The sequence below is a fragment of the Cheilinus undulatus genome, unplaced genomic scaffold (genome assembly GCF_018320785.1).
Source record: "Cheilinus undulatus unplaced genomic scaffold, ASM1832078v1 Contig15, whole genome shotgun sequence".
NCBI classification, from domain to species: domain Eukaryota; kingdom Metazoa; phylum Chordata; class Actinopteri; order Labriformes; family Labridae; genus Cheilinus; species Cheilinus undulatus.
Window position 1 is genome coordinate 9,855 of NW_024571682.1, and position 20,126 is coordinate 29,980.

General features: G+C 37.3%; 1 protein-coding gene across 1 annotated transcript; it reads right to left on the reverse strand.

Annotated features, from left to right (window-relative positions):
• Positions 1-486: 486 nt before the first annotated feature.
• On the reverse strand, positions 487-18,649 carry LOC121506627 (tubulin beta chain-like). Its single transcript, XM_041782444.1, has 5 exons — positions 18,500-18,649; positions 8,992-9,100; positions 6,889-6,999; positions 5,078-5,322; positions 487-2,104 (listed from the first exon to the last, which is right to left on the reverse strand). The coding sequence occupies exons 1-5, from the start codon at positions 18,554-18,556 to the stop codon at positions 1,292-1,294; spliced, it is 1,335 nt and encodes a 444-aa protein (XP_041638378.1). The 5' UTR covers positions 18,557-18,649; the 3' UTR covers positions 487-1,291.
• Positions 18,650-20,126: the final 1,477 nt, after the last annotated feature.

The following is a 20,126-nucleotide window of genomic DNA, read 5'->3' on the forward strand; positions in this document are numbered from 1 at the left end:
CTAGGGATCAAATAAATTTTAGTACTTTTCAAGCTTCTCAGATCTAACAGGTGAGTTTGCTATTTTACCTGGATCATATGTGCTTTGTTAGTTCTGGTCCCATTCATCATAATATTAATACTTAAGTTTAAAGATGTTTAAGCATGTCAGACTGGTAAATCTGAAATATCTCCTATCAAACAGTCAGGATTAAAAACAGATGAAGCCAGCGCTAACATGCTCCCTGATCTGACCTTTGCTCTGCAGTGAGACCCTCCTCATGACGTTGGCTGGCGTCTGAGTTATCCTACCACTGCTATTAAACGTGAAATTATTTTACAAAGGTTTCTCACAGACTTAATGAGACGGATATTTGTTCAGCAGTTTCAAGCAAGACAAATAAAGCTTCATTTAATTAACTTTTATTGAAGTAAATGATGGCAGATTGAGGATGAGTTATACGAAGTTGTGCTTGATTGGTGCTTTTAGCTTGGTAGTGTTTTTTAGTGTATACTAGAATGTTAAAAAAAAGCTTTTTCCAGTAAAAGTGATGTCTTTTACTGGGATATTGTTCATGATCTCTATATTTAAACCTCAGTAGGGATCAAGTACTGACAGATCTCCAACCTAAACACTATCAAAATTCACATTTATCACCAACAGAAAAAAAAAACAAGAGAAATAAACACTGATAAAAATGATTAACAACTATAATGGCTTGATTTTACACTTCTAAAACTTACCTCTGATGTAACACTGTTAGTTTCTGTACTAATGCTAGGTCACAGTAGAATTACTGGTTATCTTACACTGATTTGATCCTTGTTGAAGTGCTTTAATAATACTGGAATAAATTGTGAAAGTACATACCTCTGATTTCTCACTGCATATATTCAGATGGATGTATTGTTTCTAATGCAAAAGTTGATGTCATGTTGATTAGATTTGGCAAAAAATCTTAAAAGATTGCTCATTACTTTACTGTAAAAACATGAAAATATTAGGTGATGAAAATAAAGGTAAATTTGTGTGTCTGGTTTGAGAATTTTCTACAGTTTCAGCGGTTTGCTTTGCTGTTTGGTATCAAAATTAACATAAAACCATGGCACTTTAATTTGGTTTTCTTATTCTGTTTCACTTTCTACTTTTCTTTCTCCGCTCACATTCAACTTTCACTTTCATTTCTTCTTCACAATTTCTTTCTTCAACTTCCTGTCCTCCTTCATTTTACGAGATTTTCTCTTTTTTTGAGTTTTTTAATTCTTTTTGGTTAATAACTTCTGCAGCCTGTATTGCAGAACTTGTGACTTCCTTAGGCATCCTCTTCCACTTCCTCCTCAAACTCTCCCTCCTCCTCGGCCGTGGCGTCCTGGTATTGCTGGTACTCGGACACCAGGTCGTTCATGTTGCTCTCGGCCTCCGTGAACTCCATCTCGTCCATGCCCTCGCCGGTGTACCAGTGGAGGAAGGCCTTGCGGCGGAACATGGCGGTGAACTGCTCAGAGATGCGTTTGAACAGCTCCTGGATGGCCGTGCTGTTTCCGATGAAGGTGACGGCCATCTTGAGGCCACGTGGCGGGATGTCGCACACGGCCGTCTTCACATTGTTAGGGATCCACTCCACGAAGTAGCTGCTGTTCTTGTTCTGCACGTTCAGCATCTGCTCATCCACTTCCTTCATCGACATGCGGCCACGGAACACGGCGGCCACGGTCAGGTAGCGCCCGTGACGAGGGTCGCACGCTGCCATCATGTTTTTGGCGTCAAACACCTGCTGGGTGAGCTCAGGGACCGTAAGGGCGCGGTACTGCTGGCTCCCCCTGCTGGTCAAAGGGGCGAAGCCGGGCATGAAGAAGTGGAGACGAGGGAAGGGGACCATGTTGACGGCCAGTTTCCTCAGATCGGCGTTGAGCTGGCCGGGGAAACGCAGGCAGGTGGTCACGCCGCTCATGGTGGCTGACACCAGGTGGTTGAGGTCCCCGTAGGTGGGTGTTGTGAGTTTGAGAGTGCGGAAACAAATGTCATAAAGGGCTTCGTTGTCGATGCAGTACGTCTCGTCTGTGTTTTCTACCAGCTGGTGGACTGACAGCGTGGCGTTGTACGGCTCCACCACAGTGTCCGACACCTGAAGACACAAAGAGACGAGGAGTATGAGCAGCTGACTGAGAGAAAAATCAATATACTCTAAAATACTGCCAGTCTATCACTCATCATCAGGGAGACTATGGATGAGTAGAGTCTGTCTCTGATGTTAGTCTCCTGCTCTCACATGTTGATGTGTCCTTAGGAAATCACCCAAAACTGCTCACACTGCTGCATCAGTGTGTAAATGTGTATAAGAAAGAATGGGAGTAGTTCAACTGATGGCCACTCTACATAGCAGCCTTCACCATCACTGAATGTGGAGTGAATAAAAGTGCCAAGCAAGCTCAATTCCATTTATGAAATTGTTTTAATCACATTTACCAAGTGTGATTTACTGACATTAACCTGCTAATATGGGGGTACAACCAGGGTTGGAATATAACTAACAACATTTACTCACTTTACTAAAATCCAGTTGCCTTTTTGTGTACCTGTATATTTTTGGGAAGTTTTTTAGATCAGTAATTTTACTTTTACTTAAGTACATTTTTGTGGAAGTACTGTTGTAAACAACATCTTATGCCCTAATTGAATGGGACTAGTTATACCTAGGGACCTCTGGTAATTTGTTATTATCTCAAAGGACGTCTGTGTTTTTAATCCCATGTGAATAGACCATGTGTATAATTTGCAGTGTAAAAATTCTGGGGCAAATTACCCACCATATTTCAGCGTACACAGCGCACACATTTAAAGTAACAGGAGAGGTTCATGTTTAACATGAGGTTAACAGTATGTGTCAGACACATGAAGAAAATGTCACCCACAGAAGGAATTGTGCACAACATTGCATTTTTTGTATGAATTTTAGAAATAAAAATTGTGCATTATCATTTCTACAGCCCTAGGTAATCCTTTAAGAATAGGGCATTAAAAATCTACTTTCACTGAGCTTAAAAAATGAAAACTTTAAGCCAAACAAGCAGGACCAAGCTTTCTGTCAGTGACATGAAACTGGTGACCACACATGAGCACATGGCAAGAACGACTCCACATTACATCCTAAAACAGCTTCTGCATTTCACTTTCTCAGCTGCTCCAGCTTAAGGACCAACCACCTTAATGACATGGAGATTTTTCCCCAAATATTGCAATTGGATTTGATATGCAACTATTCCTTAAGTTCCTCATCTTATGTATTTTCCAACAAACACAAGTAATAAATCATTCTACAGTACAACCAACACAATATTATATTAAACAAGGGCTGCACACCTTAAAAAATCTAACTAATGATTTTGACTTGTATTGCAAATTGGATATGAATTGTTGTAATGAAGGAAGTGATTGTTTTTTCAAATTTAATAAGAAAAAGCACAAAATGAAGAAAGTAGGATTTTCTGTAGACTAGAAAAAATGGCACTTGAATGATTGCATGATAGTTAATGTACAACATCACTGCTGCTGCTGCAAAGAAAAAAAAATCAAAACTTTTTTTACACAAATTTCAGGTTAAAGAACTACTGCACCTTCTTGCTTTTGAAAATTGCATCAGGCCATATTGCAGTTCAATCAATTTCTGATTAATTTCCCAACCCTAATCACAACCCAAATTTTCTACATTTTTTAATCACAACCAAATGTTTTTGATGTAAATATGGAAGTCTGCACTTGAGGTGAAACAAAAAATATCAAAGGACAAATATTTGAAGGCATATCCTTTAAAATTAAAGCACATTAGTGATTTTTTTGCCCCTAATTTTTTCCAGGCACACATCAGTAACCTACTGAATTTGCAATAAACTTTAGGGTCCCAACCCAGAAATTCAGAACCAAGGACTTCTACAGCCTGGTTGTAGATTCTTATTCTCTTGTTATTATAGATTAAGGAAAGATCATATTTTTACCAAAAAACCCTTGAAGGTATCAAAAGTAGCAACCAAGTACTCCAAATTTTAATCAAATTTTAAATAAAACACTTTTTAATTGTACTGGAGTAGATTTATAAACCTGTAAGTTTCCACCTGAGTGTAGTAGTCTTGTACTCTGGATGAACCAGATGTGTCACTGTTATTCTGCTAAATGTTGTTCAGCACTGTTTAAGATGGATTATTGATGAGTCTCTGAGAACAATATAATAATGAGAATAGTTTGAAACTGATCCATTTGTAAAGCATATTTGTGCTGCTTTTGTCATGTATTATTGTTATATAAATAAAGTTTTACCTTTAGTAGGATAGGATCAGGATTTGATCCTGCCACCAGATCATTGAGGACTGTAGCCTCTGAATATTTAGGCCTGCTCTACTAACTGAGCTGATCAGCAGGTTTAATCCTGTTTTAAATCCTATTGTTTGTTTATATTATATAGGTTTTGTTTAGAATGTTTTAAAATCACCAGTAATTTCTTTCATGATTTTTTATTTTGTTTTTAATTGTATCTGTCCTCTCATTCTTGTTTTGTCGAGTATTTTGTAGGGGTGGACCAATTTTTTAGCCTGGCCAATTATTGATGCTGTTACTTGGCATTTAGCTGATTATTGGTATCAGCATTTTATTTCACAAAGTATCTGCAAAAATCAACTCACTCAAAGGTGTGCTACTGTGGCTCTACTGCAAAGTGTGTCTTCCCCTTTGGTTTGTTTTAATCTCACCCAATGCTTTACCCACAACACTCTCTGGCTTCATTTGGCACATCTACTGAGGCCTGGGTGGCACTGACACAGGAAGCGTACTGCACCTCTTCCTGTTTCTTGCCACTATAGTGTTTCACTGAGCTGTTTGTCATATCATAGTCTATTGCTATGTCTGTTAAAGCACTTTGTAAACATCTGTTTTTAAAGGTGTTATATAAATAAAGGTATTATTATTATTATTATTATTATTATTATTATTATGTGTACAGACTTACATTGTACAGTTACAGTGTTACATTGTTTATTTTCCTTATTTTGCAGCATGCAGTTTTACAGTTTTGTGATTTTTTGAAATAAACGAGTATTTAAAGTGTTACCTTTGGAGACGGCACCACGCTGAAGGTGTTCATGATGCGGTCCGGGTACTCCTCCCTGATCTTGCTGATGAGCAGGGTACCCATGCCAGAGCCTGTTCCTCCTCCCAGGGAGTGTGTGAGCTGGAAACCCTGCAGGCACTCACAGCTCTCAGCCTCCTTCCTCACCACATCCAGGACAGAATCCACTAGCTCTGCCCCCTCCGTGTAGTGACCCTTGGCCCAGTTGTTTCCAGCTCCGCTCTGACCTGTGCATTCAAAGAAGGAGAAACGAAGCTAGTATTGTTTTTTCTAAACAGCAAATAGACTAAAATATTACCACTAACAACAGTTCCCCCAGTCTAAGGGTTGGTACTTCAATACTACTTTTCAAATCACCAGTTTTGAAATTTTACAATCTTTCATTTTCAGTACTGATAGTATTGAAAAGTACTGAAAATTAGAAAAACTGTAGATTTTCAGTCATTGTTTATACTCAAAATCACCCTTGATAGGAAAAAGCACTGTTTAAAAAGCAGAAATATGATACTTTGCTACTTTGGTATCTGTAAAATTTAGACACAGGGCGGACTTTTACATAAAATTTTCTTCATTTAAAACAAGAAATCACTAAATATTGGGAGCCTTGGGTTTTTATTTTTATTTCTGGTTGCCATGTTATCAAGACAGGTACTGATGTCATGCTATTTATTAGATCGTATGGAGCATCTGAACCTGAACTCTGGATTCCTGTGGCCACAGTAAGAGACCCCTTCCCTTTACAGACCTGCCACTTCTCTGTTAACATTTATGAATCATATAACTATTTATTGATGCTTTTGGTTTAGAAAGTCCTGACAGTATTACAGGTGAACTTTATAGAAGCTTCACTTAAGTGAAGAGGAGTACAACAGATTGGAAAAGAAGCTAATACACTTATTCCAGAAGAGACAGGGCTTTATTTCTGGAAAAATCAATTCAGTGGCATAAAATATTTGTTCTGGCAAGGTTCCTACAGGAAGAATCAAACATTTTTTATTACCTCAAACCAGAAACCTAAAACCTTAGTTTTTCTCAAGTTTCTTTTCTTCATTTTTTGTTGCAGGTAGCACAGCTCATTGCAGAAACTTTGCATAAGATTTGATTTCTCCTTTACCCCCTGAATCTTGGAAAAATTCCTCCAGGCCTCAGTAACACAATTCTCACATGGTTGCAATTAAGAAAATGTTTACAAAACAGGGCTTCAGAGGGATTTTCCATCCATTAAACTTTAGAAACATTACAAATTTTTATCGCAGGATGGAGAAACTGTTTTATGAAGCAGCTCGTGGAAAAGGAAATATAGGAAAATTGGGTAAAATGAGACTGATACAAACACAAACATTCTTAAAACTCTTTCTCTGTTTCAGATTGTATTCATATGTTCTGTGTCTATCCTATTTTCACACTCCAATGACAGCACTGCAATTGTCCTTGCCCTCCTCTGATCTATGTCAAACATAAATTATAAGAAAAAAAATATTTGGAATTTTTATTAGAAAACATTACATTAGAGAAAACGTATCTTGTCCAGACAGGACGGAAGTTTGCTGAAAATCCTGTTAGCAGTCATCGTGTGAGATAGTATAAATCGGACCCACAAACAGAAGAACAAAGGCTGAAAAATTGTAGATAAATTTTTGTTATGGAGCTAAAATCATGCTGAGGAATCAAGAGGAATAATGTTTTAATGTAATTTGTTCTTTGCTGTGAATGTTCTGGTTCTGTCCTATAGTGATGAAAAAAAAAAAAAACATAAAATAAAAACAAAGAATCTCCTCTCGTCGGGTTCTTACCAAAGACAAAGTTATCAGGTCTGAAGATTTGTCCAAATGGTCCAGAGCGGACAGAGTCCATGGTGCCTGGTTCCAGATCAACAAGGATGGCCCTGGGCACATACTTCCCACCTGAAAACACACAAAATAAACATTCAAGTTTTATTAATCATGTATTTGGAGCTGTTCCTTTATACCAGTGGTTCCCAAAGTGGGGGTCAGGATCCCCAGGGGGTTCGGGGGATGATTTCCAAAGTAACAAAGACAAAATAAATATGATTTAAAGTTGCAAATTTTGCCCATTATTGTAAAAGTTTTGATAAAGTGAGTACAAGTTTTGCTTAGATATAAATAAAATGTACAAAACCTAACTAAAATGTAATTTTGTACACAATACTATGTGCAGCATCCTATGCTGTAACTACGTCCAGGGATGGTGGGGGTCCCTGGTCTCTAACTCTGTTATATTGGGGGTCAAAGGCTGAAAATTTTGGGAACCCCTGCTTTATGCATCAAGATTAAAACAACGTAAAACTAGAATGGCCGTCTGAGTCGGCAGACCCACGCCTAAGCAGCGCCACCGAGGAACTTACGCTCCCATTGATCACTATGGTGTTCAAAATGTCGAAGTCTGAGAAAAACCAAACAGGTTCGCAGATCATCACCAAAATCTAACTGATTCTTCCCTGTCACTATCCCAGTATTCCCTGAAAGTTTGGTGAGGATCCGACTTTCTGTTCTTGAGTTATCTTGCACATACAAACAAAGAAACAAAGATACAAACCCTTTACATAAGCCCCTGCCGATTTCATCGGCGTGGGTAACAATCAAGAATGTGAGAAACTAACAAATCACCCACAAATCTCTATCTGATTTTTACAAAGCAGAACTTTTCCTCTCAGGCTAAAACACCCAGCTGCATGACTGTCTTTAATACCCCTGAATCTAAATTCGACAGTATTTTTTATGAGCACTTAGACGCCAGATTGTTGAGAAATTCTCCCTTAGTTGCTTTGGGAAAGTAACTGTGTAATAATAAAGAGAAGAACCATGAGGCCCTTGGTTTAGCTTAGTAGAAAAACTGTATGACATTTAAGAGTGGATGTAGTTACCCTTATGTGGCCACTAGATGGAGACAAACACTGCAGCATTGCTGGAAGAAGCTGTTGAGACTGTTGATACTTATGTAACTTTACAGCTGAAGACTTTTGGGTTGATAAAGAAACATTTTTTCTTTTAAATCTTTTATTAGAGGATAATCTAAGTAATTTTGCTATGATTTCAATCTTGTGAATCTTACATCATTATTACTGCTTATTCATAAAACTGTCAAAATATGAGCTGTTAGAAAACATTTTGATATGATGGTTGTCAAATGTTTGATGATTTTTAATACCACAAGTTTAAAAGCTATGCAATCTCTTGTTATTGGTCATACTATAGCTTTAAAAAATACAGATCTTGGGATAAAATTTTAACTAAAAAAGAAAGCGATCCAATCTGCACAGATTCACTGACAACATTTAAGCGCCAAAACACTTGATGAACAAAAGATTTCTACATTTCAGACAGTCTGCAGGAGTCTGTCAGCATTTTAATGTTACTTAAAAAGAAGAAACGATCAAATAAATGAGTCATGATTATTCTGTTTTTGTTGCTGTGGTATAAAAACAAGTATAGATGGTGCTTGATCTTTCCTAGTACCACATCCAAGTTTAAAATTCTGGTATCCTGTCCAACCTAGTTGATGAAATATACTTTAAACATGCTTAAAAGCATACTCTTTCCTCCAATACTAAAGCACATGTCCATGAGGCTAACATTAACCCCCAATGCAGATCTGTAGCAAGGTTTGAATAGTATTTAAGTTTGAAAGAGGACGCTCCTCCTTCTATCTGTTTTGGGAAAACTAAATAAATTCCAGAGGAAGGAGGGCTGAGGGATCACGTGTTTTTGTCTCTGGTTACAGACTAAGCTGTAACGCTCTGGAATTCCCCAGAGTTTTCTCAACGTTTTCTCTTTCGCTTTTGTTTCTCGCTGCAGTTAGCCCACACGCCACAGGGGGGATGTCACAGCTCATTTTTAATCACACTCAGACCTCAGAGTGAGTCAGGAAGTTCTCACCGGTGGCCTCGTTGTAATACACACTGATCCTGTCCAGCTGCAGGTCGCTGTCTCCATGGTAGGTTCCTGTGGGGTCAATGCCGTGCTCGTCGCTGATCACCTCCCAGAACTGAACAAAGGACAAAAGACATCATCAGTGAAGAAACATGTGAATATAATAAGGGACAAACCACAATCCCATAAAAGCTGGGACAATGTGTAAAAATGTGAATTAAAAACAGAACAAGGGATTAGCAAAATACTTTCCAACCTAAATTCAATTGAATACAGCACAAAGACAAGACACTTAATGTTCAGATAAACTTTTTTGCTTTTTGGGAGCATGCACACTCATAAATGTTCCCTGCAACATGTTCCATAAAAGTTAGGACATGTACAAGAAAAGACTAGGAACATTTAAAATGCTCCTAAACAACTGAAAGCAGATTAGAGAGCAGGTGAGAATACCATGATGGGTATGAAGGAGAATTCCAAAAAGGCTCAGTCATTCACAGTCAACAGAGGTGGAAGGTTCTCTGCATTGTAAAAGACTGCAGGGAACAGTCAAACAGTTTCTAATCAACTCCAAGGAATTCATGAATTTCCCCATCTTCAGTCCAGAATATCATTAAAAGAGTCAGAGAAACTGGAGAAATCTTTGTTTATAAGGAAAAGGATGCCCATGACCTTCAAACTGTCAGATGACCCTACATCAAAAACCAGTATCATCCTCTGATGAACATTACAACCTGGGCCCAGAGGCACTTCAGAAAACTGCTGTCAGGTAATACAGTATGCTGTTACATCTACAAATCCAAGTTAAGACTCTACAATGCAAAGCTAAAGATGTTTCAGCAACATCCAGAAGTGCTGACTTCTCTTCTTGTTTTAGGGAATATTGGCTGTCAAGTGGAAAAGGACATCCCTGATTGTTAATGACAAAGTTCAACAGCCAGCACCTGTGATTGTGTGGGGGTGTATTGGTGCCGATAGCATGGGTAACCAGCACATCTGTGAAGGCAAGGTTGCTATGCTTAACTGAAACTAACTAAATAACTAAAATGTTAAAAGAAATTTAGGCAACTTAAACTAAATAAAAAAAATATTTATTATTAATTATTTTTTATTTATTGTTTATTTAATTTATTCTTAGACAGCAGCCTGACTGACATGAACACCCAAACATCTCGAGAGTAAAATTTTAAGTCCTGACCTTTAAAGATAACTTCTTTCTCTGAGCTTTGAACCTGGAACATCTATCAGCAGCTCTAGTTTTAGTTAAATGCTGTGTATTCACTCTCTGTCCTGGAAACAAGTCTCAGAAGAGTCTCTGTGTGCTCGTTCAGACCATGACTGCAGGCCGATGCGCTGTGGTCAAAGAGGAGAACGCTTTACAATCCCTGATCTGTCCTTCTTCAGTACTCGAACAAACATCTGATTACCTGCTGCAGTCATAAGATCACCTAAAAAGAAACACGTCCTGCAAACCCCCTCTTAGATCTGGTTAGATAAGGCTTTCTACAGTCAGTCCTCTTTTGGTGAAATATAATCTTTGTTTACTATTCAGTTATCAGTTTCATAGATAAAAACACATTTATGTGATGCAGGAGCATCTATGTAACTACAACCATAACGAGGGTAACTCAGACACTTTTTCAACTCGCTGAAACCTTGATTTCCCTTTATTTCCTATTTTATAATTAATTTTACTTTATTTACTATTTTTTTCAGTTTTATTTGTTTTCAGTTATTTTAATTTAGTTTTTATTTTGTTTATTTGTTTCTGCTTTTTCTTTTGTTTTCATCAACTGCATCCTCTTACATCTCAGTGCCATGTTGGGTTCCTGGGTTACCTCAGTTTTTAGGACAATAAAACTTTTTTTGTGATTAATCTCAGAATTTCAGCAGGTAATCACAATTAATGTTTTTTTACATTCTGAAATTCTACTATTTTGCATTTAAAACTTATAGATTCATTTTGTACTGTCTTAAATGAAGTGTAAATGATTACCTGTATGGATACAGAAGTGTTTTTATTTTGAAAGAAAAATAAGGAACTGTAAGTAATCAGGGATAATGACATACTTTACAGTGAAAAGGGGAATTTGTTATGGATTGAAAGGAAATAAGGAACTCTAAAATGGAAAATGTTCGATAATAGAAGCATCAGATGACTTCTGATTTGTCCACAGAGCCGTCTGAGTTTTTAAAGTGAAAGGAGACATTGAGAAGAAGTGCTGGTTTTATTTTATATCACTGTGGCGGCAGGGAAATGCTGCAGTGTTTTAACTAAAGTGTGTAAAAAGTGACAACAAAGCATGCAATTAATGCATGTTTAAATGACTAATACACTAATTATGGACCTTAATCACACATGATTAATGCCTTAATGCTGACAGTCCTGGTTATTTATGATGGTTGGGGTTTTTATTTATATGCTTCTTCTAGTGTATGTTTTTACTTCCACGTCAAAGTACTAAATAAATCCTACTTTTTAAAGTTACGACATAAAAAAGTTATTAGTTTGTTTTTTCCAACCTGTTGGCTGTTTCCAATCCCAGAGTCTGTAACCCACAGTCAACAACAATCTGAATCTGATCTTCTAGATAAAAAGCTCACCAAGGAGCCAATAACAAGAGGAAACATGGAGACCAAAACATTTTCTAAACAGGATGTAGAACAGAAACGCCTGAGTCACTGCAGAGGAAGAGTGTCATGTGACTGCAGACTACAGATATCTAATCAGGGATGAATCTTAGCAGCAGCATCTAAAAACACAAAAACAGAGGCTTTAACACTCAGCAGTCACATCTCTGTGATATCAAACTACTAGTAAAAGGACTTAATGTACTTTGTTTATTACTTATTTATTATTTTAACAGGCTATTTTCTAAATTTATTTCAAATAACTGTATTATTTATATTGTTTTTTTAGTTCATTTTAATAAGCTAAATTAATGATTAATAAACCATTTATAAGATAGATAATTAGACATAAGTTAATAAGGCATATTCAACACATTTCTGTAGCTGACAGCTAAGGGCTTGTATTCAAAATGTCTAAAATAGTTACAACCAACAAGTGACAGCAATACGAAGGTCACCAATTTTATCAACACTGAAACTGCCTTTAATGCTAATAAACATCCACAAGCAGTAAATCATGTTTTTATTAACAGTTAAATTGACTTATTTTTGTTATAAGCATGTTATAAGTATCTTTTATGTGTTTTATTATTAATTGCAGCTTACAACAATGAACTTAATACAAAATATTACCTGTGTGTACTGAGTTCACTGGAATAGTAAAGTGCAAATTAATCAGCCTATCAGCAATTAGCATCAATATTACTGTGACAGAATTTGCATATTAGATAAATTTAATCCATTTAACTAAAGTAAGATCTTTGAGAAATGTGCTATACTAACAGTTTTCCAATTAAATATAACATATTTCATATTAAAATTACAAATTCATGTGAAACAATATCTAAAATATGCTCACAACAAAGCTCAGCCATGTATTGGTGTGAAAATAATCTCTTCTGTACAGGGGTGTCCTGCATTCCAGTGAAAAATTGAACTTTTGCTGTTTTTCTGTGGTAGTGAAGTCACCATCCAGGCCTGCCCACAGAATTTGCTGGGCCCCTGAAAAACCCGAGAACGGGCTCTCCCCAGCTGTGATTTATTGATGATATTAATGTGAAGGGTTGGTGCTAGCATCCCGGATAACAGTGACTTCATTCAGGTCCAGATAAGTCAAACCATGGTTAGGGTCTGATGATATAATTGTGCTGCCTTAAAACCACTTTTCAACACTTTTTCCACCACTTCTTGCCACATTTAACCCATTTTTCCACTGTTTAGCCGCTTAACATCCATGTATTCCTCTTCTTTTTGACATTCATATCCCATTATCACTGCTTTTCATCCATTTTTGCCACTTTTGCCCATGTTTGCGAGTGCTTTTTGCAAGTTTTTACCCATTTTACTGCTTTATACCATTCTGCCACTTTTGGCCTATTTTTGCCTTTTTTTACAATTTTTTTTTTTTTTTCATTAAAGTTGTCTCTGTTTTTTCAGTTTTATTTTCTAGCATCCTGAGGTGTGTGCAGTCTGACATTTCCAAATCTCCGAATGGTTTAGTTCAGTGTGCCCATCCACATTGTTACTTTATCAATGAAAAGTCACAGAAAGCCTTGTCACCAGTTATCAGACATTATTACCAGATTTTTCTTCTCCCTCCCTGTTTTTCTGAGTTATGTGTTTTTACACCAGCTGATACTGAAGCTCTCACCTGCATGTAGTTGGTGCTACTAATCAGATTCACCCTCCAACAGCCTGTCTCACAAGTATCTTCCAATGTTTTTGAGTCTGACCTGAAATAAAACAGGATTAAACCAAACAGTCAGGCCATGTTTGCTTTAGGTCTGCCATTTAATCTGATCACAATGTCAGACTCTGCAATTACATAATGCCATAAAAGGCTGCAATTCTTGTTTTTAGTAAATAGTGCTTGAGAGATTTACAAAACTGCTCACAGAAAGGCCTTTAAGTTTACAACAGTGCCACTACTGCACTTTCTAGAAGTATTTTTATTTCCAAAAATGGAAAAACTTCATCTTTTTGGAGAATATAAAGTTAGTTTGAAAGCAGTACTCTAAAAACTTCAGGTTTTGTTTTTTGTTTTTTTTTATAAACGTGTAATCACAATATTGTCATGCATAAATGCAATCCCACATCACCAAACTGTGCAGCATTAGTTTGCTTCCTTTAAAAACCTGGACGAGAACTTTCACTGGGACTTTGAGAAAAATCCAGATGGGATATATGGGATATAGAATAAGCCTGGACAGAAACGTTGGCTATAACACAACCTCTTTAACTTAACTGGGTGGGTGGGGGGTGTCATTAAGAGCAGATCTTTCTCTGTGGATTCAGTCAAGTCTGCTTCTATTCAGTCTTAAAAGCCAAACTCAGTTAAGACTGCAGCACCCAGAGCGTCTCACCAGCTCAGTCCACTGACCCTAATCTGTTTCATGGACGGGTGTGTGTGAGTGTGAAGAGGGTGAGATAAGCAGGGCAGGGGGAGGCTGGCATGTCTGTGTGTGGGAGGGAGAGAGAGCACACGGTGGGTAGGAAAATCTCATTTTATTAAGCTGTCACCTCACCATCTTTGGCTGTCCTTGCACTCACTCCCTGTGGTCACCATGGCAACGAGGCGATAAATTTAGTCAAGCAGATTTGGGAGAAATATCTCGACCTACAGCTTTGTAATGGCTGAGGCTAGGAGCTTTAATTAACCACAGTTCACTAAACATATATCCAAGAAATTACATAGATCAGAAGGTTAAAAGTCACCAAAATGTGAAGTAAACATGCTCCGTTAAAAGCTACTCTCTCTCTGTATCATATCTGTGAGTTTAAAAGGCAACAGAACAGAGCTGAACAGGTTTTGTTGATCTAGATTGTGTAAGGGAGTGAGTTCACGCAGAGTTAATCCATTGTTAAATGGGGATGACCTCAGCCTCACTAAGTCCTCTACAAATACACTCGTCTTCACTGATCACGACCATTCAGAAGTAAGTTTAACAGTACGCTGCTGCCACACCTCATTTTGTATCATCAACAACCCCCCAGGGAAATGTGTGTGTGCAGGATGAGTGTGTGAGAAGAAAATGTATGTAGGAGTTTGTCCTTTTATTCGTGAATTTAAAAAAAATCTGGTTGTGTTTGAATTATAAAGCTGATTCTGATGTGACTGACTGACTGACTGAATTCTGACTGTTGAATTAAAGTTTACAGTATCCTTCCTATCTCAGTCACACACTCTGTTATGTGTTTGAAAGTGTCTGATTGGTGCCATCACAGATTTCTCCTGTGATTAATCGATCAGGGTTATGATGATCATTTAATTTGTGGATCAATGAATTTGAAAAAAAACCTTACAAAGAGAAGGAAAGAGATTGAATTTTTGCAGATATGTCGATATCATAAATAAATCATCTAGGCCAAATGATATATCAAGGTAGTTTAATGTACTAAAGACCTAAAAATGAAGTCAAGACCTAAAACTTAGAATACACTTGGAGTTTAAGGAAGAAGACTGAATAACAGAAGGCTCACATAGGTCTGTGAGACTTTCCCAAAACTCCACAAACTTACTGGTACTAAGTGAAAGTTGCAGCTGATATAGACTGATACTTACTGCTGATAAAGGCCAACATTCACAGCAAATATTGGCTGATATTTACAGCTGACAACGGCTGATACATGCAGCTAGTATAAACCAATGTTTACAGATGATATAGGGTGAGAATGACAGTAGACAAAGGCTTAAATGTATGCTGATAAGGGCTTATATTTATAGCCAATATAGTCCTATATTTACAGCTGATATTCAAAGACAATATAGGCCAATATTTAATGCATATATAGGGTGAAATTTACAGCTGATATTGGTGGAAATTAACAGCCACTATAGGCTAATATATACAGCTCATAGGCTGATACTTAAATCTGATATAGGATGGAATTTACAGCCAATACAAGCAAATTATTTACAGCTTATAGCTCATACTGCAGTTGATATAGGCTTGACTTTAAAGCTGATCTATGCCAATATTTATGGCTGATATAGGCTGATATTTACAGCCATTATATGCCAATATCTACAGCCAATATAGGCTTATAATGGCAGCCAATAAAAGGCTAAAGGCTTAATTTTGATGATGATATAGGTTTATATTTACAGCTGACATATGCTGATATTTACAACCAAATTTTGCTTAAATTGACAGCCAAAATAGGCCAATATATTCACAGCTGATATAGGCTGAACTTTATGGATGATATAGGGTGATTTGAGTCATATCTCACGCTTGACTTCACCATGTTTACTGAGGAGAGCAAACCTTAACTATAACCTCCTCATACCTGAGTGAGACATGTTTTTCTCTGCATATCAAAATATCAACATGTGTATGACAAGGGCTGGGGGGCTTACAAGTATTTATCTGCCAAAGAGCGGCCTAGCAGAAAGTTTAAGTACAACTTCCTTAAACTTTAATGTGTGTCCTAAGGACTGTACTTTAATATCAGTACTGATATTAGTGTCAGCTAAAATGATATTCTTATATTAGCATGTTGTATTAATACATAAGTCCAGTATCATGCATCCCTAGAAGTAGCACTGATGCAAAATACTCTGGTACAAATGGATGTCATGCATTAAAAGTCTTGTTAATGTTGGATTAACCAAATATACTTCATGAAGCGTACTTTGCATGATATACCTAAAGTAAAAAAGTCAAACAGCAATTCAGAAAAATTCACTGTACTATTGGACCGTAACTATTGATGCTTTGCTGTGTTTATGCTTAAATGTTGCAGGGGGGTAAAGAGACAGATTAGCTTGAGACTGTGGAGAATTAAGGTTGAGAGGAAAACACACCTCACAGCAGAGCCAGAGTAGCACCAAAGTTGTTCTCTGACACTCCCAGTGTTACTAGGGCTTTGGTTCTCTTTTAGACATTGTCATCCTCTGTGTATCTTGGAAGTTGGGGATTTTGAAAGCCTTTCTTTCATTCTACATTTTCAATTTTCTGACATTTTATAGACTAAAAGATCATAAAATTACCATCAAAATAATAATGGTATTCATTGCAGGCTGCAGTATCATAATGCTCATATTCCTTTAAAGGTTGGAATCTCATTTCAAAAACACTTCAGTTATCATGTCAAAAACACATAACTCTGTCCGAATAATCCCATCTAACTGAGAAGTGATAAATTCTAAATCAACCATGAAACCGTGTGGCTCCTAACGACTTTTCTGGAATACACATATCAGTTAGCGGCTGCACATGATCTCTGAGGTTTGATGTGTTTAAAACCACAGGAGATTTAAAGAGCTGCAGCTAAACTGCTGGTAAAAGAGAAAACACTTTTTTATCAGGTAATCACTTCATGTTCATGTGTCCTTGCTGGTAGGGCCCGGGGTCCAGGGTCTGTGCATGTGATTCACTGACTGGAAACTCAGCTATTCTAAATAAGCTCTCTGTGCTTCCAGAGCAGACACTGACACACTTGTTATCTGTTCCCCCTTCTCGCCCCTCCGGCTGCGTTCCTCTCCTCTGCCTCAGCAAATTTCTCCTTTCTTTTAACCCTCCTCTCTCTTTTTTTTCCTTCCTTTCTCTCTACTAAATGACAAAGAGTCCAGCTCACCAGGAGACCAAGACGGCAGCTGGCCCTGCGTGTCTGCTTCATTAATCATGGATCAATGAGCCGAGTCTCTGTTTTGTCAACAGTTTTAAATCTGTGAAGTGACACTGTTTTCATAATGCAGAAACACAAAGCATGGATTACTGTTTCATTATCCCATAATATCACAACAACATTACACAGACAGACAGCAGTTTTATCACATTTTTGACATTTTATCTTCGCTTTTTTTTTTTACCAATTATGGTACTTTAATAGTACTTTAGGTAAACTTGCTTCTATAGAGTGATTACAGGGCTTTTAGTGTATTTAAGTAGACTAGAATTGTCATGATACCAACATTTAAAGTCATAGTCATCCAATAAAAATGCCTGTTTTACCATGGTGCAATAAATATGAGCCCATGGCACTCAATAGTGGGTAATTTCTTGTTTTAAAGTATCACAAAAATGAAGGCCAACTGCTTCATTCTATATCTACTATGATGGCAACATTTCAGTGAGAAAGTTTTAGTACTTTCGTTGATAAATTTGATCATTAGATAGTGGAGACTGTGTTGTTTTGAAACATGTGGTTCCAAATATACCAGAATACTGACACTTTGATGACCTGAGGGGGAACTTACACTACTTTCTGGTACCTTTTTGACCAATCATGTCCAATTTTCCAACATATATTTTTATGTTTGTCATACTACAATTAAACTTAGACAGTTAGAGCTAAATTCCACCACGTTATCTTTTATTTTTTCCAACAGCTGTTAAAAAGTGTTAAATAACAATTTTAAAGCACTTAAATTTTGAGGATTAACAATTTATTCTTAGCAATTTAATCTGTTGAGTTGTGAAGAAATTTTAAAGAATTAAAATTTATTAATTTTTGTTGGAATAATGTATCTGGGACTAGAATTAAGGAAATCTGTGCTACTAAGGCCAGAAAACAACTTATTTCTCCAATGTTTTGATGAGTGAACATGCTCAACATTTCATTTGAACTACAGAACAGCCCAAAACTCAAAGAATTTTGGCATTTCAGATAAGTAAACACATTAAAGACAGCTATAAAATCATACGTGCACTTTATTTATTTTCTTTTATAAAAGACATTAAATTGTCTTTTGGAGTTTGTTCTGCAAAATGCAAAGCAATTGTTTTCATATTATCTAGGCTATTAAATTAAAGTTGAATTTTCATTATGCACTCTTACAATATATAATTTAAGGGGGTGTTAAGGATGAAATTCTTCACTAAAATGAATCAAACTACTAACAAAAACTGCTACAGTTGTCTCCAACACGTCCTCTTACCTTTGCACCGATCTGGTTCCCGCACTGGCCGGCCTGGATGTGCACAATCTCCCTCATGGTGGATGATTTTTAGTGATAATGTGAAGTTTGGAGGAAATAATGCAGAGCGATTGACCTACAGTCTGAACACAGACAGAAGTGCCTGAATGAGGAGAGAACGGGCTGCTCTGAATCTTACAGATGGGGCAGAAGTTTAGGGACGCGGCCATCATACCGTAGACGCTTATGATTGGCTGTCATCGCTGTCACTCCGCTGCTGATTGGCTAAAGGGACAGATTTCTTCCGCTTCAACAGGGGTTTCCTGGGCTCAAAGGCAAGGGCCGGAAGAAGAGAGGGAGTGCCTGGCTTGTCATCGCTGCCTCGTTGGAGCTTCACAAATCTCGGTGAAACAGTACTGAACATCAACTAGTGGACAGAGAGGACTTTACATTTACTTTAAAGAAATATAAACGAAAATTTAGATAAGTCGACGTTTCATTATTCTTTATTCAACTATTTTAACTATTTCAACATTTCTGCAGAAAGTTTAAAAAATGTGGAAAAAATACAATGAGCTTCTAAAAAATAGAATAAAATTTTTTTTTTGGAGAAAAAATAATAAAACTTGCATATTTACCATCTCATCCCAAATATTTGAAGACCTTTGCTTTTTCTTCATAATTATGGGTTACAGCTGAAAAATACCAAAATACACTTTTGTCCAAAATATTAGAGTATTACAAAACATGTTAATTTATGCACTCATTAGGTGGCTGACGCTCCTTTAGCAGGAATTACTGCAACAATGCAACATGTCATAGCTACAGGTAATCAGGCACTGCTGAGGTACAGGTGCATCTCAATAAATCAGATTATTATCGAAAAGTTGATTTATTTCAGCAATTCAGTTCAGAAAGTGAAACTCATGTAGATTCATTACACACAGACTGATATATTTCTAGAGTTTATTTCTTTTAATTTTGATGATTATGGCTCACAGCTAATGAAAACCCAAACTTCAGTATCTTTTAAGCACATTAGTGGAAAGAAATTTGTGGTTAAAAAAAGCTGTCCAAACAACAGGGTTAACCGCAGTCTCGAGGGGATTGGGAAAGCCACCACACGCAGACAGATCCAGGACATGGACTACAACATTCCTTGTGTGAAGCCACTCTTGAACCAGAGACAACGTCAGAGACGTCTTACCTGGGCTAAGGACAAAAAGGACTGGACTGTTGCTTGGTGGTCTAAAGTCTTCTTTTCAGGTGAAAGTAAATTTTGCATTTCATTTGGAAACCAAGGTCCCAGAGCCTTCAGGAAGAGTGGAGAGGTACAGAATCCACGTTGCTTGAGGTCCAGTGTGAAGTTTCCACAGTCAGTGAGGATTTGGAGCACCGTGTCATCTGCTGGTGTTGGTCCACTGTGTATCAGGTCCAAGGTCAGCGCAGCCATTCAGGCAGAAGTTTTAGGGCACTTTAATTCTGCTGACCAGCTTTATGAAGATGCCAATTTCATTTTCTAGCAGGACTTAGCACCTTCCCTTACTGCCAAAGTACCAAAACCTGGTTTAAGAACCTTGGCATCCCTTTGCTTGACAGGCCAGCAAACTGGCCTGACCTGAACCCCTTTAGAGAACCTATGTGGTAT

What these genes read in the sequence shown, in the direction of transcription:
- LOC121506627 (XM_041782444.1), bottom strand. Translation starts at nt 18,556, where the DNA reads ATGAGGGAGATTGTGCACATCCAGGCCGGCCAGTGCGGGAACCAGATC. An exon ending in GTATTACAACGAGGCCACCG is followed by an intron (nt 7,000 to 8,991) that starts GTGAGAACTTCC and finishes GTGTGTTTTCAG; the next exon opens with GTGGGAAGTATGTGCCCAGG. An exon ending in GCGTGGTGCCGTCTCCAAAG is followed by an intron (nt 2,105 to 5,077) that starts GTAACACTTTAA and finishes TTGTGTCTTCAG; the next exon opens with GTGTCGGACACTGTGGTGGA.